Genomic DNA, 24,938 nt, shown 5'->3' with positions numbered 1-24,938 from the left:
TGCGCACTAAGGGCCCGTTTTACCAAGTGCGATAAAAGGGACCCTGCAGTAGTGTCAGTGCATGGATTTTCCACAGCGGATAAAAGGCTTTTTTTTTTAAAGGAAATGGCTGTGCGGTAAGTGAGAAGGTAAAACAGCAAACAAACATAAACAGAAAAAAGCAACACTGGGCCTTCAGGATAGAGATAAATGTCATTCTTTAATTTGAAAACGACCCGACACAGGCAGTGTTTCAGCGCACAAACGCCTGCCTCAGGAGTCAGAATGGTTCTTTTAGGTATAAATATGTACAATTGGAGATAATCAAACAAACAGGGTATATTACCCAAAGCCTGCTAAATGTCCGTGTAGTCAAACAAGACGCTGTCAGTAAAAAAACCGACAGCATCAGAGATTTGGCATTTTTTTTTACCGACAGCGTCTTGTTGGAGTGCACGGACATTTAGCAGGCTTTGGGTAATATACCCTGTTTGTCTGATTATCTCCAATTGTACATATTTATACCTAAAAGAACCATTCTGACCCCTCAGGCAGGCATTTGTTCGCCGAAACACGGCCCGTGTCGGGTCATTTTCAAATTAAAGGACGACATTTACCTCTATCCTGAAGGCCCAGTGTTGCTTTTTTCTGTTTCTGTGTGGTAAGTGAGCCACTTGCAGCACGGCCATTTCCTGGTGTGAGCCCTTACCACCACCTATTTAGCAGGCGGTAAGGGCTCCTACACTAACTTGGTGGTAACCGGACAACACGCGGGGCTGCCCCATTATCACCAGGTAAGCCCCCGGCGCTAAAAAAATAAAAGTATTTTTTCTGCGCCGGAAATGGTGCGCGGTGAGGGCAGGCACTACCACTGGGCTCCTGCGGTAGCACAGCGGTAGTGCCGAATTGGCCCACGGTAAGCCTGCGGTGGTCTTGCCGCACCTTTGTAAAATGGCCCCTAAATGCTACGCTGTCCGTTGTATACCTATGAGCTGTGTGACACAACTGCAAGAGACATGCTGGATACGCCACCCTCCCCCCCACACACAACCAGTTACTGCACAGCCTTTGCACTTACTGCATGATCATTTTTGCTGTTAAAACACAGGAAGTGGAAAAACTTGCTGCCCTTCAGTAAATTTGGCCCCTTGATTTTATTTAATACCACAGACTTACTAAGCAAGGTAGATTACAACTTAATTATTACAGTTCACACATTCTACAGCCATGGTGGCCCCTTCATCTTTTAAGATTCATTTTGTCACTGCATCACGCTTCAGACATTGCTTAAAATTAGAAGATCCCACACAAAAGGCCTTCCTCTCCCATCTCTGAAGCCCCGCTGCTCACACACATTCAGCCCTAAAGCTCAAAAGTCTTGTCACAACTGCTAGAGACATGCTGTGTGACAAGGATGTCAATAGCACACCTTAGTAAAAGGACCCCTTAGGGCTGTATTTATTAAATGTTTCCGTCATAGATACAGAATGGGAAAAAAAGACTCTAAATCAGGCCTGGGGGGAAGTAGGCCCCTCTGAAAATTGACAAAAGCTGAATACCTAAATGTAGTTGCCTAAAAGGTAGGAGATTATGGGGATAGAATTAGCGCAGGGAAATAAAGTTAGGAGCCCAGGTGAAAAGTGGAGCATTTGATTTTTGCCCCCTGCATTTTTCTTTCATGTACTGAGACTTTTGAGCTTTAGGGCTGCTGAATGTGTGTGAGCAGCGGGGCTCAAGAGATGGGAGAGGAAGGCCTTTTGTGTGGGATCTTCTAAGCAATGTCCGAAGCGTGATGAAGTGACAAAATGAATCTAAAAAGCAGTGGCGTAGCCACAGGTGGGCCTGGGTGGGCTGGGGCCCACCCACTTAGAGCTCAGGCCCACCCAACAGTAGCACACATTTAGCGGTAGCTGGTGGGGATCTGAAGCTCCGCCAGCTGAAGACTTCCCCCTGATGGTAACGAAAATGCTACTCTCCATGATACCAGCACCTGTGCATGCTCAATTTTCAGCGCATGTCTGCTGCAGACTGCCAAGGTGGAAAGAAGCATTTTCCTGCCAGCTGAGATATATTTTTGGTGGGGGTTGGGGGGGGGGGCTGAAAACACTTGGTGCCCACCCACTTCTTGCCTAGGCCCACCCAAAATCTATTATCTGGCTACGCCCCTGCTAAAAAGATGAAGGCGCCACCATGGCTGTAGAATGTGTGAACTGTAATAATTATGTTGTAATCTACCTTGTTTAGTAAGCCTGTGGTATTAAATGAAATCAAGGGGCCAAATTTACTGAAGGGCAGCAAGTTTTTGCACTTACTGTGTTTTAACAGCAAAAAGTATCATGCAGTAAGTGCAAAGGCTGTGCAGTAATGGGGGAGGGGGGCGTATCCAGCATGTCCCTTGCAGTTACCTCACAGAAAAGCCCTTACCACATGTTAAGTTAATTTGCAATTAGCACTTAACGGCTCCTCTTCAGGTGTTAATTGCACCCACACTGATTGCACAAGTGATAATTAACATATGCCAATTACTGTGTGTTAACTGCAATATGCAGTCCACATCTAATCCCTGTCCTCTGCCCAGTCCCTCCCTCCCCATCCCATACTAAACAGTTATCAGGAGACTGGAAACCTAGCACTGGCATTAGGGTGTACAGTGCTATTCAGAGGGGCTCTAACAGGGGAGAAACGCCAGTGGGAAATACTACCGCAAACAGCATGCAAATCAGGTCATTTTCTATTCCCTCCCAATGATGAGGGAACACCGCATTAAAGCAAAGGCACCTTACTGCCGAAAATCTAATGCCAGCTCTGAGCTGACGTTATGGTGTTTGAAGTGAGATTTCTCAACGGACATCCAGCTTGGGGTGGGGGCGGGGGGTGCTCAGGATCGCCAGAGCACATGTCTGTCCGTGATGACAGTGGGAGACAGGAAGGGAAGCTCTCTGTACATGGCACACACTCGGAGGAAATTGTGCATTAAGGTGAAGCTGGAAAAATATTTCCCATCCAACTATACACTTTTAAGAATCCTGCCACCCAATTTATCTGCTCTCTTCCCTGCCGGCCTCCATTCCTCGGCACAGGTTCCTGCTCCACAGTTTGATTGGGCATGCTCACAAGAGCTGTGCTTAAGGCACAACTCTTGTGCGCATGTACCAGGCAGGTTCCTCCCCCTTAACTTCCCAATGCTCAATGCTAATAATGCGCATATATTTGCATACTATTAGCACTGAGAATTGGGAAGTTTTTTTTCAGAGCTGTTCCATTTCAGTGCCAGAGTTTTGAGCGTCTGGGCCTTAATGTGGAATGTTTAGTGCCCTCGCTGTTTTCAGTGCGCAGTGACCAATAGCATGGGCCCATGCTAACAGTTAGTACGCGCTAAATCCTGCGATAACTGTTTAGCATGCTTTAGAAAACATGCCCCCAAGTGTCTCACTCTAATGTGTCCACAATTAGAGGTGTAAGGAAATCAGAATGGCGGATTCCCAGCGTGTAGATTGGGGCTCTGGCCTTGTGGGTTGTCACTCTTTCAGGACTGTGCGCTCCAGGTCCTGGTGTCTGGAATGATTTGGTTGCTGCTCTGTGACGTCCCAGCATGGAAAAAGCAGGCCCCCTACGCAGGTAGGTGCCAGGGTCTGTGGTTTTGTAGTGCCCTGGCCCAGGAGTCCGGGCCAGGTCTTCAGAGAAGCCACCAGATTTGACGTGTCCAGAGATGGTGAAGCTGGCAGAGGAGGGTTTGCTGGGGATGCGGGGCCCCAGCAGGCAAGGGAGAGTGTAAGTATTAGGGGCCGGCACAGGGTCTAAGCTACGGTACTTGGTGCGGATTCCCATGCTGTAAGAAGGTGGTCTTCTGTGATGAGGATGAGGTGCATTTTCTGGACTGTACAAGCCAGGTCCAGGCCCAGAGACCTGCAATCGACCTGAAGAGACAAAAGGCCCCAGAAGTCACTGTAAGTGATAGATTCCAACAGTAGGCTGTTGCACAGCTCTCCATAATCCCCTTCCATATGGCTAACATGTTACAATCCAGTGCTAGCTTTCTGGCCCCCATCCTTCAGCATCTGGATGCAATGGAATGGGAGCCACAAAACCAAGACTGGTGAGGGCCCTTCCTGCTGGCAAAGATTTAGAGAAAAATTTAATTAGTGCTTTATTTCTTCTCAGAATAGGCACAGTGCATGTAGGTGGCTGCGTGTTCTGTATACTTCACTTGTATGTGATGGAATTCCACATTTTGAACCATATGGACATTGTCGCTGGCTTTGTGCAGACAAACCCATCACACATCACATCTCTAAATCCATCCACAAACGTATCAGTGCAAAACCCAGAGACAATTGGAGCTGGTCAGACTTCTACGGTCAATGCCCTGATCGTGACTGAATAGATAGGGATGGGCTGCAGTGTAAATTTTAAGGGGCTTCAACGTTAGCTCCAGAACTTAGTACAAGAACAGTGCTGGGTAGACTTCTACGCTCTGTGCCCTGAGAAAGGCAAGGACAAATCAAACTCGGGTATACATATAAAGTATCACATACCATGTAAATGAGTTTATCTTGTTGGGCAGACTTGATGGACCATACAGATCTTTATCTGCTGTCATTTACTATGTTACTATGTAAAACATCTGTCCTGCAGCCACAGGCCATTGAACAGAGAAAATCAGCTTTTAATCCACAGACCACAGGGAAAAACATTTTACCACATCCTGTCCACTAGGGTATTTATTTATTATACCAACACCAAGAAAAGCATGAAAATAGCACATCCCTGAAGTTTCCTCGTTTTTCCCTAGGAATACTGAACTGTGAGTTTTCTTTCTTCAGTTTAGAGCCTTATACAACACTTCCAGTCTCACGCTGCTTTCATCCCCTGCCATTCTGCTTTTTTGGTTAGAGAAAGGCACACAACAGCCTGAGCCGCCCCATATGAGGGATTGGGGGGGGGGGGGGGATAGGCGGGGCAACTATTTGGCAGAGTCAGAAAGGCTCAGAGCTCCCTCTGCAGTCAGCAACAGGTATACTGTCAAATTTGAAGGAGCTTACTGAAGCCAACAAGAGACACCTTTAAGATTCTGTGACACAGGGCTTTTTTTGAGGGGGTACTGAGTACCGGCACCTTTTCCGTTGTCTGCAAAAATTGACCCATGGTCCCCAAGTTTTAATGAAAGAGCTCAGGCTCTACACACCAATTCTGCCTTGTCATAGATTTTGTGACAGGTTGCAGGGGGCCTGGCTATTATGGGGTGGGTCCCCTCAGTGATCACCCCACCCCTGAAGGGTGGCCTGGCATTTGAGTACTGGCACCTTTTTTGCTAGAAAAAATGCACTGCTGTGACACCTTGATTATGAGAGACATCTTGATCAGATGGGCCATTTCTGAAGCTTGAAATGTCTTGATTAAAACACAATCCACCCCATTAATGAATTTCATCTGAGGATCTATTGGCAATACTGTGCACTGCTATATGGAAGATTCAAGGTCGATGCCCAGGCCCAGCCTTTGTTTCTTGGACTATTTGGGGCTGAAAATGCTGCAGGCAGCACTCACAGCCTTTGGGGAGAGAATTAAGAGTGCTCATGTATAGGTTTCTAAAGGGAATCACAGCCCTTTACCAAAGGATGTCACTGTGACGGCTAGGCTAGAAAAGGTGGAAGAGAGGGCACTTAGCAAGGAAAATGCTCTGGTAACTATGAATGAAGACCCATGAACCTCAGCTCCAACCTCCGTTAGAAATAGCAGAGTGTAGAGGTAGGGCAAATTCTGATGAATGGATGCTCAGATGTAGCAGAACATGAGGTAGGCTGCAATGAAATAACAAGACACAACTAAAAAAGAGGAGAGGCTCCTGTAACAAAGGATCCTTGGTAACCAACTCCTTCTTGTCTGTATGGTTATACTATTCTAGGGGTGTTACTGTCAGATGGTGGCCTAGGACCTCCTGCAGGAAGCAACTTTGTGACTCTGAAGCCAGCAGGTCAGAGCTCAGAGCTGTTCAGCATCATCTCCTCCTCATTGTCTTCATGTATGTCTGAGAATGAAGCTGGGGGATCTCTCAGTGTGGGATGTGCCTCCCTTTACACTTTTGGCTCTTGAAAAGTGCCAATTACCTGCAGGTTTGGCTCGAGGCAGCATGGAATAGGAAGGACCTTCATGTCGGCCAAAGCGGGTAACCTTTGCATCCACATAGTAGCAGGGTCCTGGGCTGGAGTCTTTAAAAAACACTGTAATACAGAGAAGTCATGTCAGTGACCAAAGGACCTCTGCCATCTGCTCCTACAGCATAGGGACCATGGCTCATTTGAATAGCTATCATCCAAAACCTTCCTTCCAACTCTGTCCCTCCCCCAACCACACCTGGACAAAAAACACAGGCTTTTCACCCAGAGCAGAATACACACAGACCTTGGTGATCCTTAAGAAAACACAATACACAAACCCCACAATCCAATATAAACTCAGAAATAATGGCAGCAACCCTATAGTCAAACTGACTATTATTAGTGTTAGCATACAAGACACTGGGAAAGAGGGGAGTTTTGGTGCTGTCACTGATGGGCGCTGAGAGAGTTTTGGTGCAGCTAGTGATGGGCATTGGGGAGTTTTGACGCTGCCACTGATGGGTACTGAAAGAATTTTGGTGCGGCCACTGATGGGCATTGGGGAATTTTGGTGCTGCCGCTAATGGGTACTAAGAGAGTTTTGATACAGCCACTGATGAGCATTTGGAAGTTTTGGTGCTGCCGCTGATGGGTACTGAGAGAGTTTTGGTACAGCCACTGGTGGGCCTTGGGGAATTTTGGTGCTGCCACTGATGGGTACTGAGAGAGTTTTGGTACAGCCACTGATGAGCATTTGGAAGTTTTGGTGCTGCCACTGATGGGTACTGAGAGAATTTTGGTACAGCCACTGGTGGGCCTTGGGGAATTTTGTTGCTGCCGCTGATGGGTACTAAGAGAGTTTTCGTACAGCCACTGATGGGCATTGGAAAGTTTTGGTGCTGCCTCTGATAGGTACTGAGAGTTTTGGTGCTGCTGGTGCAACCATTGATGGACATTTGTGCATTTCGGTGCTGTCGCTAAAGGTTACTGCCTTGGGGATTTTTGGTGCTGCCGCTGATGGGTACTGAGAGAGTTTTGGTGCAGCCACTGATGAGCATTTGGAAGTTTTGGTGCTGCCACTGATGGGTACTGAGAGAATTTTGGTACAGCCACTGGTGGGCCTTGGGGAATTTTGTTGCTGCCGCTGATGGGTACTAAGAGAGTTTTCATACAGCCACTGATGGGCATTGGAAAGTTTTGGTGCTGCCTCTGATAGGTACTGAGAGTTTTGGTGCTGCTGGTGCAACCATTGATGGGCATTTGTGCATTTCGGTGCTGTCGCTAAAGGTTACTGAAGGAGTTTGGTGCTGCTACTGCAGCCATTGATAGGTATTGAGGTGTTTTGGTGCTGTTTATGCATGAATTGAGAGGTACTGGAAGAGTCTAGTACTGTTGGTCACTCAAGAACATAGGAAACAATTTTTTGTTATTGAAGACTAGAGTAACAGCTTTGGGAGCCTCATTTTTTTGTGGTTTCCATGCAGATGTTTGGTGCATTTTAAGGACAAGAAGTATATATTCTATGATCCTACACAGCTGGAGAAATTTGTATTGGAACTTGAGAAAGTTTGAGATCTGGGAATTTGAAAAGGTTTAGGCTTAATTAATAGTAAGTTTATGCTTAGTTTTCTTTTGAGAGTAAAGTATCTTGATCTCTTCTATGGACTTTTGGATAATGGCAATGGATATGGAAAAACATTTTTGGATGACTTCCTGTTTTGTTTATTTATTTGCTTTATTTCTTGTATAAATCATTTACTTGTTAGATATATATGTATAAAAATTATTTTGAAATGTCAATTAAAAAAAGAGTTTTGGTGCTGCTAGTGCAGCTATTTGTGGGCGTTTGAGTTTTGGCGCTACCACCGATAGGTACTGAGAGTTTTGGTGCTGCTGGTGCAGCCATTGATTGGTATTGGGGAGTTTTGGTGCTGTTTATGCATGCGTTAAGAGATACTGGAAGAGTCTGGTACTTTTGGTGCGGTAGGTGATGGATACAGGGAGAGTTCTATTTATTTATTTCCACAATTTCTAGACCACACTATCCACAGTTCCACACGGCTTACAATCTAACACTGATGATAATAAAATGTCAAACATACAAATAATAAAACACTCATAATCATAAAATTAAATAAAATAACAGAGATGCCAAGGGTGGCCCATCCCAAAGCTGGAGATTTACCATCGCTATGCTGGAGATTGAATGCCAATGAGTAAAGTTTTTCTAGTTTGATTCTGTAGCACTCCGTAATACCAAAAGGAAGCGACTTTAAATGATAGCATTGCATCAGCTATGTAAAGTTCATTTTGTTGGCTAAAAGGAACTTGGAATTATAAGTCTGCTTATACTTATCTGATGTTATTTAAGATTTAAACGGTAACCCCTGAAGAAGCCCCTTTATTAGTGTGAAATGGGTCCTGTTGGGATTATAAACCAGATAAATTATCTACAACTTCCTTTTGGATTGATACCATTGTGATGAAAAACAGCAAGGGTGATGTGAATAAATTCAATTAAAATGATTTTTTAAGAGAATGAAAAATTTTGATAAAAAGAAATCTTCATGAATATGACCCGAGTAAGTACTGTTGATTGAAGTAGTTTTTAGTATTGCTGCTGTTCAATAATTGAGCTCATTTTTTTCATTTTTAATTTAAATAAAGTTGATTCATAAAGTCATGTGTGACATGATTGCATGATTTTCATCTTCAGAGTGTTTGGATTCTGATGTTTTTGATTCAAGTTTTTTGGGGCCAGAGGTTTCTTTAATCTGCATTAGTTTTTCTAGGGGGCCCCAGCCATGTCTAAAACCAATTGTGGTAGATACACATTCCAAAACTGACATATGCTAATTAATATATAGAAATAACATTATTTTTTCTACTTTTGTTGTTTGATCATTATTTTTCTAATGGAGTTGGTCCCAGTCTGTGGGTTCTGCTTTCCTCTTGTCTTCATTTAACTGTCTTGCCAGGGTCTCCTTGTCCATTTGGCACTTCTTTGCTCTCCATGTCCACTATGAGGAAAATGATTAAAAAGAAGTTAAAAGGATCAGCTGCCAAGGTTAGGGAATTAAATCAAGCATGGATGTTATTCAAAAATACCATCTTGGAAGCCCAGTCCAGATGCATTCCATGTATTTGCAAAGGTGGAAAGAAGAGAAAATGACAGCCAGCATGGTTAAAAGGTGAAGTAAAAGAGGCTATTACAGCCAAAATATTGTCCTTCAAAGAATGAAAAAGGTACCCAAATGAAGAAATAAGAAGGAACATAAGAACTGGCAAGTCACATACAAAGCATTAATAAAGAAGGCTATCAATAGAAATCAAACAAAATAAAACATGGATAAAGAAGGCTAAAAGAGAACTTTTTCAGGTACATCAGAAGCAGAAAGCCTGCAAGGGAATCTGTGGGACTGTTAGATCACAAAGAAGCAAAAGAGGCACTCAGGGAGGACAAGGCCATAGTAGAGAAACTGAATGAATTCTTTGCTTCGGTCTTTACGGAAGAAGATAGTAACATAGTAACATAGTAGATGACGGCAGAAAAAGACCTGCATGGTCCATCCAGTCTGCCCAAGACAAACTCATATGTGTATACCTTACCTTGAATTTGTACCTGTCCTTTTCAGGGCACAGACCATATAAGTCTGCCCAGCAGTATTTCCCGCCTCCCAACCACCAGTCCCGCCTCCCATCACCGGCTCTGGTACAGACCGTACATAAGTACATAAGTACATAAGTAGTGCCATACTGGGAAAGACCAAAGGTCCATCTAGCCCAGCATCCTGTCACCGACAGTGGCCAATCCAGGTCAAGGGCACCTGGCACGCTCCCCAAACGTAAAAACATTCCAGACAAGTTATACCTAAAAATGAGGAATTTTTCCAGTCCATTTAATAGCGGTCTATGGACTTGTCCTTTAGGAATCTATCTAACCCCTTTTTAAACTCCGTCAAGCTAACCGCCCGTACCACGTTCTCCGGCAACGAATTCCAGAGTCTAATTACACGTTGGGTGAAGAAAAATTTTCTCCGATTCGTTTTAAATTTACCACACTGTAGCTTCAACTCATGCCCTCTAGTCCTAGTATTTTTGGATAGCGTGAACAGTCGCTTCACATCCACCCGATCCATTCCACTCATTATTTTATACACTTCTATCATATCTCCCCTCAGCCGTCTCTTCTCCAAGCTGAAAAGCCCTAGCCTTCTCAGCCTCTCTTCATAGGAAAGTCGTCCCATCCCCACTATCATTTTCGTCGCCCTTCGCTGTACCTTTTCCAATTCTACTATATCTTTTTTGAGATACGGAGACCAGTACTGAACACAATACTCCAGGTGCGGTCGCACCATGGAGCGATACAACGGCATTATAACATCCGCACACCTGGACTCCATACCCTTCCTAATAACACCCAACATTCTATTCGCTTTCCTAGCCGCAGCAGCACACTGAGCAGAAGGTTTCAGCGTATCATCGACGACGACACCCAGATCCCTTTCTTGATCCGTAACTCCTAACGCGGAACCTTGCAAGACGTAGCTATAATTCGGGTTCCTCTTACCCACATGCATCACTTTGCACTTGTCAACATTGAACTTCATCTGCCACTTGCACGCCCATTCTCCCAGTCTCGCAAGGTCCTCCTGTAATCGTTCACATTCCTCCTGCGACTTGACGACCCTGAATAATTTTGTGTCATCGGCGAATTTAATTACCTCACTAGTTATTCCCATCTCTAGGTCATTTATAAATACATTAAAAAGCAACGGACCCAGCACAGACCCCTGCGGGACCCCACTAACTACCCTCCTCCACTGAGAATACTGGCCACGCAATCCTACTCTCTGCTTCCTATCTTTCAACCAGTTCTTAATCCATAATAATACCCTACCTCCGATTCCATGACTCTGCAATTTCTTCAGGAGTCTTTCGTGCGGCACTTTGTCAAACGCCTTCTGAAAATCCAGATATACAATATCAACCGGCTCCCCATTGTCCACATGTTTGCTTACCCCCTCAAAAAAATGCATTAGATTGGTGAGGCAAGACTTCCCTTCACTAAATCCGTGCTGACTTTGTCTCATCAGTCCATGTTTTTGTATATGCTCTGCAATTTTATTCTTAATAATAGCCTCCACCATCTTGCCCGGCACCGACGTCAGACTCACCGGTCTATAATTTCCCGGATCTCCTCTGGAACCTTTCTTAAAAATCGGAGTAACATTGGCTACCCTCCAGTCTTCCGGTATTACACTCGATTTTAGGGACAGATTGCATATTTCTAACAGTAGCTCCGCAAGTTCATTTTTTAGTTCTATTAATACTCTGGGATGAATACCATCAGGTCCCGGTGATTTACTACTCTTCAGCTTGCTGAACTGACCCATTACATCCTCCAAGGTTACCGTACAAGTCTGCCCTCCCCTATCCTCGCCTCCCAACCACCACCCCCTCTTCCCCCCCCACCTGCTCCGCCACCCAATTTCAGCTAAGCTTCTGAGGATCCATTCCTTCTGCACAGGATTCCTCTATGCATATCCCACGCATGTTTGAACTCCGTTACCGTTTTCATCTCCACCACCTCCCGCGGGAGGGCATTCCAAGTGTCCACCACCCTCTCCGTGAAAAAATACTTCCTGACATCTTTCCTGAGTCTGCCCCCCTTCAATCTCATTTCATGTCCTCTCGTTCTACTGCCTTCCCATCTCTGGAAAAGATTCGTTTGCGGATTAATACCTTTCAAATATTTGAACGTCTGTATCATATCTCCCCTGTTCCTCCTTTCCTCCAGGGTGTACATGTTCAGGTCAGCAAGCCTCTCCTCATACGTCTTGGAACGTAAATCCCATACCATCCTCGTAGCTTTTCTTTGCACCGCTTCTATTTTTTTAACATCCTTCGCAAGATACGGCCTCCAAAACTGAACACAATACTCCAGGTGGGGCCTCACCAACGTCTTATACAGGGGCAATAAAACCTCCTTTCTTCTGCTGGTCACTCCTCTCTCTATACAGCCTAGCAATCTTCTAGCTACGGCCACCGCCTTGTCGCACTGTTTCGTCGCCTTCAGGTCCTCAGATACTATCACCCCAAGATCCCTCTCCCCGTCCGTGCCTATCAGACTCTCCCCGCCTAACACATACGTCTCCCTTGGATTTCTACTCCCTAAGTGCATCACTTTGCATGTAAGAGATCTGCCTGTACCGGAAATGGTTTTCAAGGGTGATGATGCATAGGAACTGAAAGAAATCTCAGTGAACCTGGAAGATGTACTAAGCCAAATTTACAAATTAAAGTGTAGTAAATCACCTGGAACGGATGGTATACATCCGAGAGTACTCAAAGAACTCAAGCATGAGGTTGCTGATCTGCTGTTAGTAATATGTAACCTGTCATTAAAATCGTCCATACTACCTGAAGTTTGGAGGGTGGCCAATGTGATGCCGATTTTTAAAAAGGGTTCCAAGGGTGATCTGGGAAATTACAGACAAGTAAGCTTGACATCAGTGCTGGGCAAAATAGTGGAAACTATTAAAAAGAATAAAATTACAGAACACATAGACAAACATGGTTTAATGAGTTCAGACAAGAAAGTCTTGCCCCACCAATTTGCTTCATTTCTTTGAAGCCATGACTAAACATGTGGATAAAGGTGAACTGGTTGATGTAGTGCATCTAGATTTTCAGAAAGCTTTTGATAAACATAGTAACATAGTAGATGACGGCAGAAAAAGACCTGCACGGTCCATCCAGTCTGCCCAACAAGATAAACTCATATGTGCTACTTTTTGTGTATACCTTACCTTGATTTGTACCTGTCCTTTTCAGGGCACAGACCGTATAAGTCTGCCCAGCACTATCCCTGCCTCCCAACCACCAGTCCCGCCTCCCACCACCGGTTCTGGCACAGACCGTGTAAGTCTGCCCAGCACCATCCCCACCTTCCAACCACCAGTCCCGCCTCCCACCACCGGCTCTGGCACAGACCGTATAAGTCTGCCCAGCACCATCCCCGCCTCCCCCCACTGGCTCTGCCACCCAATCTCGGCTAAGCTCCTGAGGATCCATTCCTTCTGAACAGGATTCCTTTATGTTTATCCCACGCATGTTTGAATTCCGTTACCGTTTTCATTTCCACCACCTCCCGCGGGAGGGCATTCCAAGCATCCACTACTCTCTCTGTGAAAAAATACTTCCTGACATTTTTCTTGAGTCTGCCCCCCTTCAATCTCATTTCATGTCCTCTCGTTCTACCGCCTTCGCATCTCTGGAAAAGGTTCATTTGCGGATTAATACCTTTCAAATATTTGAACGTCTATATCATATCACCCCTGTTTCTCCTTTCCTCCAGAGTATACATGTTCAGGTCAGCAAGTCTCTCCTCATACGTCTTTTAACGCAAATCCCATACCATTCTCGTAGCTTTTCTTTGCACCGCTTCAATTCTTTTTACATTCTTAGCAAGATACGGCCTCCAAAACTGAACACAATACTCCAGGTGGGGCCTCACCATCGATTTATACAGGGGCATTAACACCCCCATTCTTCTGCTGGTCACACCTCTCTCTATACAGCCTAACAACCTTCTAGCTACGGCCACCTCCTTGTCACACTGTTTCATCGCCTTCAAATCCTCAGATACTATCACCCCAAGATCCCTCTCCCCGTCCGTACTTATCAGACTCTCCCCGCCTAACACATACGTCTCCCGTGGATTTCTATTCCCTAAGTGCATCACTTTGCATTTCTTCGCATTGAATTTTAATTGCCAAACCTTAGACCATTCTTCTAGCTTCCGTAGGTCCTTTTTCATGTTTTCCACTCCCTCCGGGGTGTCCACTCTGTTACAGATCTTAGTATCATCTGCAAATAGGCAAACTTTACCTTCTAACCCTTCGGCAATGTCACTCACAAATATATTGAACAGAATCGGCCCCAGCACCGATCCTTGAGGCACTCCACTACTCACCTTTCCCTCCTCCGAGCGAATTCCATTCACCACCACCCTCTGGCGTCTGTCCGTCAACCAGTTCCTAATCCAGTTCACCACTTCGATCCTTATGAGTTCCTTATGAGAGACTCCTGAAAAAATTAAAGTCATGGGATAGGAGGCAAGGTTCTGATGTGGATTAGGAATTTGTTATTGGACAGGGTTAAATAGTAATTTCTCTCAATGGAGGAGGGTGAACAGTGGAGTGCCTCAGGGATCAGTAATGGGACCGGTGCTATTTAACATATTTATAAATGATATGGAAATCGGAACGATGAGTGAGGTGATTCAATTTGCAGATGACACAAACCTATTCAAGGTTGTTAAAACATGTGCGACCGTGAAATATTGCAGGAAGACCTTAGGAAATTGGAAGACTGGGCATTCAAATGGCAAATGAAATTTAATGTGGACAAATGCAAAATGATGCACATTGGAAAGAATAATCCAAATCATAGTTACCTAATGCTTGGGTCCACCTTGGGGGTCAGCACTCAAGAAAAAGATCTAGGTGTCGTTGTAGATAATATGCTGAAATCTTCTGCTCAGTGTGCAGTGGTGCCAAAAAAGCAAACAGGATGCTAGGAATTATTAGGAAAGGGATGGTGAATAAGACTGAAAATACTATAATACCTCTGTATCGTTCCATGGTGCAACCGCACCTTGAGTATTGCATTCAGTTCTGGTCATTGCATCTCAAAAAAGATATAGCAGAAAAAAGATATAGCAGAATTAGAAAAGGTTCAAAGCAGAGCAACCAAAATGATAAAGGGGATGGAACTCCTCTCATATGAGGAAAGGCTAAAGAGGTTAGGGCTCTTCAGCTTGGAAAAGAGATGAATGAGTGGAGATATGATTGAGGTCTACAAAATCCTGAGTGGTGTAGAATGAGTAAATGTAAATCAATTTTTGGCTCACTCAAAAAGTACAAAAACTAGGGGACACTCTAGGAATTTACATGGAAATGACTTTTAAAACAAACAGGAGGAAATATTTTTTCACTCAACGAATAGTTAAGCTCTGGAACTCTTTGCTGGAAGATGTGTTAACAGCGACTCGCATATCTGGGTTTGAAAAAGGTTTGCACAAATTCCTGGAGGAAAAGTCCATAGTCTGGTATTGAGACAGACATGGGGAAGCAACTGCTTGCCCTGGGATTTAATGCATGGAATGCTGCCACGATTTTGGTTTCTGCCAGGTACTTGTGACCTGGCTTGGCTGGTGTTTGGAGACAGGATACTGGGCTAGATGGACCATTGGTCTGACCCAGTATGGTTATTCTTATGTTCTTATGTCTTTCATGATGCGTAGTATTAACAGAAGTGAATTCCATAATTTAACCCCTTCTGCACAAAACACTGTAGATCTATACTCCTTCAGTCATATTTGAAGAACACAGAGGACAATAAATCCTCAGAGTAGTGGCCAGTGTCAGAGGTACACCATTGTTTAAAACTTTAGAGATAAGCATTCATATTTCAAACTGAATGTGCCATTCAATGGCATTTATTTCAAATTGGTGATACATGCTCAAATCTTGAAATCCCAGAAATAAGTCTAGCTGCTGCATTCTGAGCAACTTGCAAACATTTCAAAACATTATTTGATAAACCCAAGAACAATGAATTACAGTAGTTGAAATGTGGAGTAATTAAAAGCATGAACAATCTTACTTTTTCAAAGCACTTAGACTTACAAAATTCCATAGGTTACAATAAAACTTTGTAAGGTTAAGTGCATTGAAAATATGCTTCCACATCTCCTTATCAATTTGAATAAAATGTTTTTCACCAAAGCACTGCTATTGATGCATCCAATGATGGGTATTTGGGAATTTAGTGCTGTTGGAAGAGAAACCACAAAACAGAAATTTGGACTGGAACTTGGTTTATCTGGAAGAGCATATTCAGAGAAATAGTCAGGATTTTATCCTTATTTCATTTATTGACATTTCTATACTCTAACTGGAGGTGTAATTTTACCCTGAAGTCTCTTCCATCCTGTATCTGGTAGCTGCTCTTCCCAGGAGGATTCACTCCTGGCACATGGTGATCAGAGTATAAGCTCACTACCTACTTTTTTTTCCAGATGTTTGAGACTTACTGCTGTCACTGAGCTTCCCATGAAAGGAATAGGCTGGACTAGTGAATCTGGTGTAGTCATGGCTCATGAATCCCACAGTTGGTGGCAAACTGTATCGTCCTGGTCCAGGACCTTTCAGATAAAAAGACAATTTGTGTTAAATAACAAATTATTTATTTATTTACACTTATCAAAAAGACCTGAAGTGAATCGTAGCAATCATAAATAGAACTAAGTATGACATAACCCCAATACAAAATTGAAATCCTCCCACCAAAATACAGCAGTTCAGTCTCTATACATCATAACTCACAATCAATACACTTATCTAACCCTACCAGCCCTCATTACTACAATTAAAACCAAAATAGCTAAGAATGTAGACCTTAAGCGTTATGCGATAGTCCTGGCTACTTGGCTTTTACATATCCTCCCCCGCCTGGTGGGGATCTCTCAGGTGGGTTTTGTGAGGGGTAGGAATGTGGTTGCTAACTTTCAAAGTCTGCTTTGTGCTCTGGAGTCGGTGAGCATGCAGGATGTAGAGGCGCTTCTAGTGAGCTTTGATATAGAGAAAGCTTTCGATACGGTCTCTTGGCCGTATCTCTGGGAAGTGTTGGACAGGCATAGATTCCAGGGCCCTATATTGCCAGTGATTAGATTACTTTATACTGATCGCTGGGCTCAAATGGCCTTCTTCCTCGAGATTTTCCATCCATTAGGGGCACAAAGCAGGGTTGCCCCCTTCTACCCTATTCCTTTTATGCATATAACCTTTGGCCTTGAAGTGGTTGGCAGATCCCCTTGTCAGAGACATTCAGGTGGACCACCATGAATTTAAGGTGGCCTTGTTTGCAGATGACTTGCTGGTAGCTTTTACTCACTCCACTCGTGCTTTGCCCAGCGCACTAGATCACTTGCAAACCTTCGGTCACCTCTCTGGTCTCTGGATTAACTATGATAAATCTGAGGCCTTGTGCTTAGCAGAAGATCTAGAGATGACTTGGCCAGGGGTCTTCCCACTAAAATGGGAAGTTCCAAAGTTACGCTATTTGGGTTTGTGGATTCCTAAAGATCTAGGCAATCTGTATGCTTTTAATGTTTCACCATTATTGAATGAAGCAAGGAGGTTGTGCACCCAGTGGAAACATCTCCCCTTGTCTCTGTGGGGTAGAGTCCAGCTCCTTAAGATGGTCATTTTGCCCACTTCAGCATTTGCCTCTTATTCTTCACCCATATGATTTGGCAGCATGGAATAAGATCATTTTCTCTGTTATTTGGGGTGCGAGGAGGCCTCGGGTGTCTCTTCTGGGCTTGCTGGATCTTCAAGCACATAATCTTGCGTGTCACTTGCACTATGCTCGAGATTGGGTGTTCCATATGTCTGAATTTTGAGACCAACTTGGTCCATCCCTTGAGTTTGGCATATGTCTTTCATGCAAAATCGGTTCAATGGCCCCTTTTCCTGAAGCATCATATCCTGGTGAGAGCTGTGTGATGGGCTTGGTCTCGATTCCACAAAAAGTTTGGCTTACATTCTCATTGCTCTTGATTTCTTCCTATCCAGGGCAATGTGAAATATCCCCCTGGTATGATGTCCACCTTCATCACTCAATAGCAGCAGCATGGGTTGACTCTGTTGTATCATGTAATAGAAGATGATGATCCTATAATGTTATCTTAAGACGTTTTGAAGTGGTATTATGCTCTGGGTCTTGTTGACTGGTTCCCCTACCTCCAACTGCACATTATGTACATAATTTGTTTTGCACTTCTTCTGTGGATTTCACTGAGTCTCCTTTTGATGATAGCTGGCCTTTACCAGCAGTTCATAAGGGTTTAGTGTGCTGCTTTAGTGGAGCCGGTTGATATTGTATATCTGGATTTTCAGAAGGCGTTTGACAAAGTGCCGCACGAAAGACTCCTGAAGAAATTGCAGAGCCATGGAATCGGAGGTAGGGTATTATTATGGATTAAGAACTGGTTGAAAGATAGGAAGCAGAGAGTAGGATTGCGTGGCCAGTATTCTCAGTGGAGGAGGGTAGTTAGTGGGGTCCCGCAGGGGTCTGTGCTGGGTCCGTTGCTTTTTAATGTATTTATAAATGACCTAGAGATGGGAATAACTAGTGAGGTAATTAAATTCGCCGATGACACAAAATTATTCAGGGTCGTCAAGTCGCAGGAGGAATGTGAACGATTACAGGAGGACCTTGCGAGACTGGGAGAATGGGCGTGCAAGTGGCAGATGAAGTTCAATGTTGACAAGTGCAAAGTGATGCATGTGGGTAAGAGGAACCCGAATTATAGCTACGTCTTGCAAGGTTCCGCGTTAGGAGTTACGGATCAAGAAAGGGATCTGGGTGTCGTCGTCGATGATACGCTGAAACCTTCTGCTCAGTGTGCTGCTGCGGCTAGGAAAGCGAATAGAATGTTGGGTGTTATTAGGAAGGGTATGGAGTCCAGGTGTGCGGATGTTATAATGCCGTTGTATCGCTCCATGGTGCGACCGCACCTGGAGTATTGTGTTCAGTACTGGTCTCCGTATCTCAAAAAAGATATAGTAGAATTGGAAAAGGTACAGCGAAGGGCGACGAAAATGATAGTGGGGATGGGACGACTTTCCTATGAAGAGAGGCTGAGAAGGCTAGGGCTTTTCAGCTTGGAGAAGAGACGGCTGAGGGGAGATATGATAGAAGTGTATAAAATAATGAGTGGAATGGATCGGGTGGATGTGAAGCGACTGTTCACGCTATCCAAAAATACTAGGACTAGAGGGCATGAGTTGAAGCTACAGTGTGGTAAATTTAAAACGAATCGGAGAAAATTTTTCTTCACCCAACGTGTAATTAGACTCTGGAATTCGTTGCCGGAGAACGTGGTACGGGCGGTTAGCTTGACGGAGTTTAAAAAGGGGTTAGATAGATTCCTAAAGGACAAGTCCATAGACCGCTATTAAATGGACTTGGAAAAATTCCGCATTTTTAGGTATAACTTGTCTGGAATGTTTTTACGTTTGGGGAGCGTGCCAGGTGCCCTTGACCTGGATTGGCCACTGTCGGTGACAGGATGCTGGGCTAGATGGACCTTTGGTCTTTCCCAGTATGGCACTACTTATGTACTTATGTACTTATGTACTATTACGGAACTTTCAAAAAGTCCTTAGGAATGACTCCTGTTCATCATATTATTCACAAATGGGTTCAAGATTTTGTGGAATATACAGTTGAACCCTTGCTCCTGGGTCTAAAAGAGGGCCCTCGACTGGCAGGCAGTATACGAATTCAGCAGCAGCATTTCAAGTTTCTTCTCAGCATGCACATTCAGCCTTCCAGAGCAAAGAAGATGTGTTTTCCCACAGATGATGCATGCGTTAAGTGTGGCAAGCTGGATGCCTCCTATACTCATTGTGTTTGGGAATGTGCACCTATTTGTGTCTTCTGGACTGCAGTGTGGTCCCATCTGGAGGTGATGTATTGGCAACCAAGGTGAGCTACCCCTCGGTTATATATTTTGGATAAGATCACAAGCATTGTGGAGGGCATGTGCTAGATTGGTCTATGTCTGCAAAAAGCTGCACTGATAGCAAAACACCGCATCTTGCTTCAGTGGATTGAGGATTCACTGCCTACTATGCTCCAAAGGAAAAAATCAAATGCACAAGCTTCTTACTGTGGAGTGCCTATCTATGGAGGACCACAGCCCTAGAACATAAAAGTGTTTTGTTGAGCTTTGGACATCCTATCCACATACTCTGCCACCAAGGGTTTGTTCTTCCTTTTTGAATACCTTAGAACTTTGCTACTGGAGGACGTTTTGCTATTCTTCATTGCTTTGTCCTAGGGATGTTTAACAGTTGTCTTGTGGGATGGGTTGGTTATGGGGGAGGGGGTTTGTGGGGGAGTGGATTTCATGCTGTGAAGGTTTTTTATGTCTTTTGGATGTTCGTGGGGGAGTTGGTACAGGTTTGGTTGGGATTATCTTTGTAAAATGGTTGTCACAATTCGATTATAATGTCTATGTAGTTCTATTTCGGCAGTTGTAAGCTATGGTTATATTCTACTTTGTTGTGGTGACAATAAAATATATTCTTCATAAAACCAAAATAGCTAAAACCTATCCGGTCAATATTCAGCTAGCAGTGGTCAGTGTGTTTTTAAATGTTGACTATCGCAGGCTAAGTTTAACTCAGATATTCAAAGCGGACTGCTGCTGGCTGCCCCAACTTATGTGGATCCCTGTCGATATTCAACCAGGATTCACATATGATACTTATGCGGGTCTTGGAAAAATATTGGCTGGGACCCACATAAGTGTCTGTTAAACATTCCCCCAATTCCTCCCACTAATACTGCCTTTCCTCCACCCCACCCCCTGACCAGGTTCCTCCTGTGATCAACTCCTCCTCCCCAAGGAAGCCCCCCAAACAAGAAAAGAAAACCCAGACTAGAAACCCCCAAAAAAGACACCTCCCCACCATGGGGCCTACTTATATCCTTGATGGTCCAGTGGGAGGTACCCAGTTAGGAGTGATCTCCTCTCACCCCTAGAAGCTGTCTGAGTTAAAATGACTGCTGCCAGCTCTAGTAGTAGTCTCACAATACTACTGCTATAGGTCAGCTTTTCATATAAGGGCAAAAGGAGCCCTTATATGGAAGGCTAGCCTCTAGTGGTAGTACCACAAGACCACTGCTAGGTCTGAGATCTGACAGAAGCCATATTAGCTCAGGCAGCCTCTAGGGACAAGAATGAGAAGGGATCACTCATGCCGAGGGTACCCTCTCACTGGACCACCAGGGATTTAGGCAGATCTCATGGGGGAGGGGGGATCTTGGGGGGGGGGGATCGTGTCAGGGGAGTGAGCTTGCTCAAGGAGGATTTTTGTCCTGGGGTTTTTTAAGGGGGCCTGACAAGGGGGTTTTGCTGGGGGGGGGGTCTTGTCTGGGAGGGTCCTGGTCACAGGGGGTTTGGGAGGGAGGGGAGTGCATCCCACAGTATCAGCTGAGACCAAGAAACTATGCAGGTGCCAGCCGATATTCAGTGCCGGCACCTGAATAGCTAAACAACAAGGTCAGAACAATTTGTGTTCCTAGCTCTTCCCCACCTCCGCCTCAGCCTCCAGAATGCTCTTCTCCTACTCACTTTTCTAATGGCCAGTCAGAGCCAATATTCAGCAGCACTGCCCAGTTAGGTACCGCTGAATATTGGCAGCCGGTCTGCTGAACACAATGTTCAGCGGGCAGGTGCCTCTCCTGTCCATTTAAATCTCTTTGATTATTGACCCGTCACCCACATACCAGCTAAAATCATCAAATTCACAATCTCAGCACAGTTGACAAATCAAACATGGTCAAAGGCTTGACAAAACATCCATATCTTTACAACCTTGCAAACCTGAAAATAATCAGTGTAATTACAATTTTCATTTGGAAGTCTATTTCAATATACAAGTGTTGCAAATGAAAAAGTTTGTCCTTGAATCCCAGAAGTACGAATCAGTCCAACTCCTGGTATAATCAGAAGCTTCTATCCCATTGATCATAGATTCCTCTCTGGCAGATAATCCCATAATCAATCACTCAACTAGGTTGGCACCAACCCATAGAGCTCTTTAAACACCAATGTTGACATTCTAAACTGTAGTCAAAAAGTGACCAGTAACCAATGTAAGACCGGCAACCTGCTGATTCACATGATTGTACTTCTTTACACTCCCAATTAACCGTGTGCTCTGTTCTGAATCAATTACATGCAGTGTATATTATGTATAGGTAAACCAAAATAGACAACACTGCAGTAATCTCGGTGTGACAATACTAAAGTCTGTATTACCATTTGCTAGTCTTCAGGTGCTAGGAAAGTACATAGTTGACAAATCATCTTAAGTTGCAAAAAGGATGACTGAACCAGAGAATAAATATGTGATGCCACTGTAAATAGTCTATATTCACACCTAAATTCTGTACTTCCTGAACCCATGGCAATGGTATACCCTGTAACACCACCTTACCAACTGGTCTTACATTATCCTTACCCACCCATACCACATTTGACTTTGATGCATTCAGCTGAAGGTTATCGATCTTAAGCTATCATGCTACTCGTTCTAAAACATTACTGTGTACTAAAAAGTCTGCCTCTACATTCCTCAGTACTGGACAAAAAAATCTGTATATCATAAGCATATATATATGGTACAAAATCCCTTCATTATTTAAACACATCACACAGTAAGTACACATAGATGTTAAAGTGACACAAGGATGAAACTGACCCCTGATGAACCCTACTATCCATACATTAAGGTTTTGAGTTACTTGATTCCATCACTACTCTTTTCTGCTTATTTCTGAAAAGATCAAAACCACTTCCATACCATTCCTCCAACCCCCACTGCTGCTAACTGATGTAACAAAAGCTGATGATTCACAATATCAAAAGCAGCAGTAAGGTCTAGCATGATCAAAATTGTACCACCTCCCTCATCCATATTCTGTGACAATTCATCAAGGATTGTTTCCCAGAAATTAACCATGATTGATTTGTATCTAGAATTATAGTCTCAACTAGAAACACTGTCAATTAACATCATACCACCTTCCTTCTCCAAAGCTTTTCCTAAGAAAGGGAGCTTTGATAGTGGTGAAACTTGGCCAGGATTATCTATCTAAACTCTCCTTTAATCTAGGTCTTCCAGCTGTCCTCTTGAGTGCCTCTGGAAGCATCCCTGCCATAAAAGAGACTGCCACAGTCTTCTAACACCAGGTACACACAGTGGATCCAAAAAAGAGTCCTCTCTCATGTAATGTCTTCCCAAACAATGTCTTTATTAAAATCAATAAAAGCCCGACACGAATCGTGTTTTGGCCACACCGGCCTGCATCAGGGGTTTATCAGCTTTGGTTGGAACAGATGAAACAGCTGAATTACAATGAAATTGTAAAGAACAAGGATGTCTGGAGAGGTTCCTGGAGGGTTCTGGACCTGATAAAGATTCCACAGTGAGGAAGAGCTGAATGATTCAGGGTTTGGGATACGACCTAGTAGAATTCTCCCGAAGGCAGTGTCTGTCGGACCCTTCACTCTCGTCGCTCAGTACCTTCACCTTTAAATCTTTTACATAAACTTCATTTTTAGATCAATATGCATTTCAAGTTGCTTCTCCCAGACCGCTGACATTTAATGGGCACCTGGCTCATATGTTTTTCTTTCCCAGTCCTTCCCTGATCTCTCGGCTCAGCAGTCTCCCTAGCCTAGGACTGGGAAAGAAAAGCATATGAGCCAGGTGCCCATTAAATGTCAGCGGTCTGGGAGAAGCAACTTGAAATGCATATTGATCTAAAAATGAAGTTTATCCACTGTGTATACCTGGTGTTCTTCATTTCTCCTGTGGAGAGATCACCTTCTGTGGTTGTTTCACAGTCTTCTAACATGCTTCAAAACCTCTGAATGTCCTCCTTCAAGTAATCAAGTAGGACATGGGGTCCTCTTCACAGTAAACTGACCTTAGGCCAGCCAAATTATCATATAAACGTTGTATTGCAGGCATGACAAATGTATTCAAATAACCCTCACATCCAGTCTCTGAAAACTCAGAGTCACCTGATTGTTCCTCTTCTCCAAATTGCTGCATAGCAATAGTCACCTTCTTCTGAAAAAATTAACCAAAACTTCACACCAGACCTAGCATCCAGTTCAACCCTTAACTGTCTAACCTGTGCCCAACAATTCCTGTACAGTGTTTTATACTGTGAATGAGGAGGCTCAAATCAGCAGACAACTCCATAAACATCACTATGGTAAGAAGAAGACAACTAGGGGAGTCTACCATGGCTGCAAGAAGAGATTAAAAGAGGGGGGTCAAGCACACCGGGACCTTGGGTCTTCACTGATGTGTCTCTCTGAAGTCACTTTTTGATGTTGACTGCTATGAAGACCAGGGTTGCTGCAGGCTCACACAGGAGAGTTCAGATGGTCTGCCTAGAGTTTAAAATGCAACAGAAAATAATCTATCTTCCCAATACCTGCAAGAGGTTCTGGAGCACAGAAGGTCCTCATGCAGATTTCTGGGAGGGCATATATATATATATATATATATATATATATATATATATATATATATATATATATATATATATATATACTGTAGTGCAGCAATGAGCTGGGTGACGCTGTTCTTAACACGGAAAGAGGGGTAGACTCCCATGGGAATAGCAGAACCAAAGACAGTGATGGAGTTCAGGGGGTGTGAAATGAGCTTAGAGAGCTTCTAGCTGTGAAGAAGTGAGGGGAAAGCCAAAACTCAACTGACATCTATGATGCTGCACACAAAATAAAACAAAATTGGCCAGAATAGATGGGCTTCAAGGTTCTTATTTGCTGTCATGTTCGCAAGTGGACTTCAAAGCCAATCTTAAGAATTATCTGCCTGGGGCCTTGAGGCTGTGTATGCAAACTCCAGTAGGATCATCTCTGCCACTGTACAGAAAATGCAGCTACCTACCTGTGTCACGGGCAGCAATCATGGGATGCTTCTTCTCTCCTGTCTCCCCCATCCTGGACAAAGCCAGCCTCAGCTGAAATATAAGAATTTGCAGCTATCTGCTCAGCGCCTGGAACTCTGTGGGCTCTCCGTGTACTGGAGCTATACCAGGAGAAGGCAGATGCATGAAGACTGCCCTTTATCAGAGAGTATCCACAGTCTGCATCAGCCTGACTCAAGGGAGCACAGGTTCTCCGGCCCTGAAGAATATCTTCAGCTTACTCTGTAACAGGCACTGGCTTAC

At 44.1% G+C, this 24,938-nt stretch overlaps 1 protein-coding gene across 1 annotated transcript; it reads right to left on the bottom strand.

Moving 5' to 3' along the window:
• Positions 1–3,408: 3,408 nt before the first annotated feature.
• Positions 3,409–24,707, bottom strand: ODF3L2 (outer dense fiber of sperm tails 3 like 2). Its single transcript, XM_030220194.1, has 5 exons — positions 24,656–24,707; positions 16,180–16,290; positions 6,087–6,200; positions 5,283–5,290; positions 3,409–3,885 (listed from the first exon to the last, which is right to left on the bottom strand). The coding sequence occupies exons 1-5, from the start codon at positions 24,705–24,707 to the stop codon at positions 3,409–3,411; spliced, it is 762 nt and encodes a 253-aa protein (XP_030076054.1).
• Between the last annotated feature and the right edge of the window lie 231 nt (positions 24,708–24,938).

Source organism: Microcaecilia unicolor, chromosome 11 (genome assembly GCF_901765095.1).
Source record: "Microcaecilia unicolor chromosome 11, aMicUni1.1, whole genome shotgun sequence".
NCBI lineage: Eukaryota > Metazoa > Chordata > Amphibia > Gymnophiona > Siphonopidae > Microcaecilia > Microcaecilia unicolor.
The sequence above is the reverse complement of the archived record's forward strand: the minus strand, read 5'-3'. Positions and strand labels throughout refer to the sequence as shown.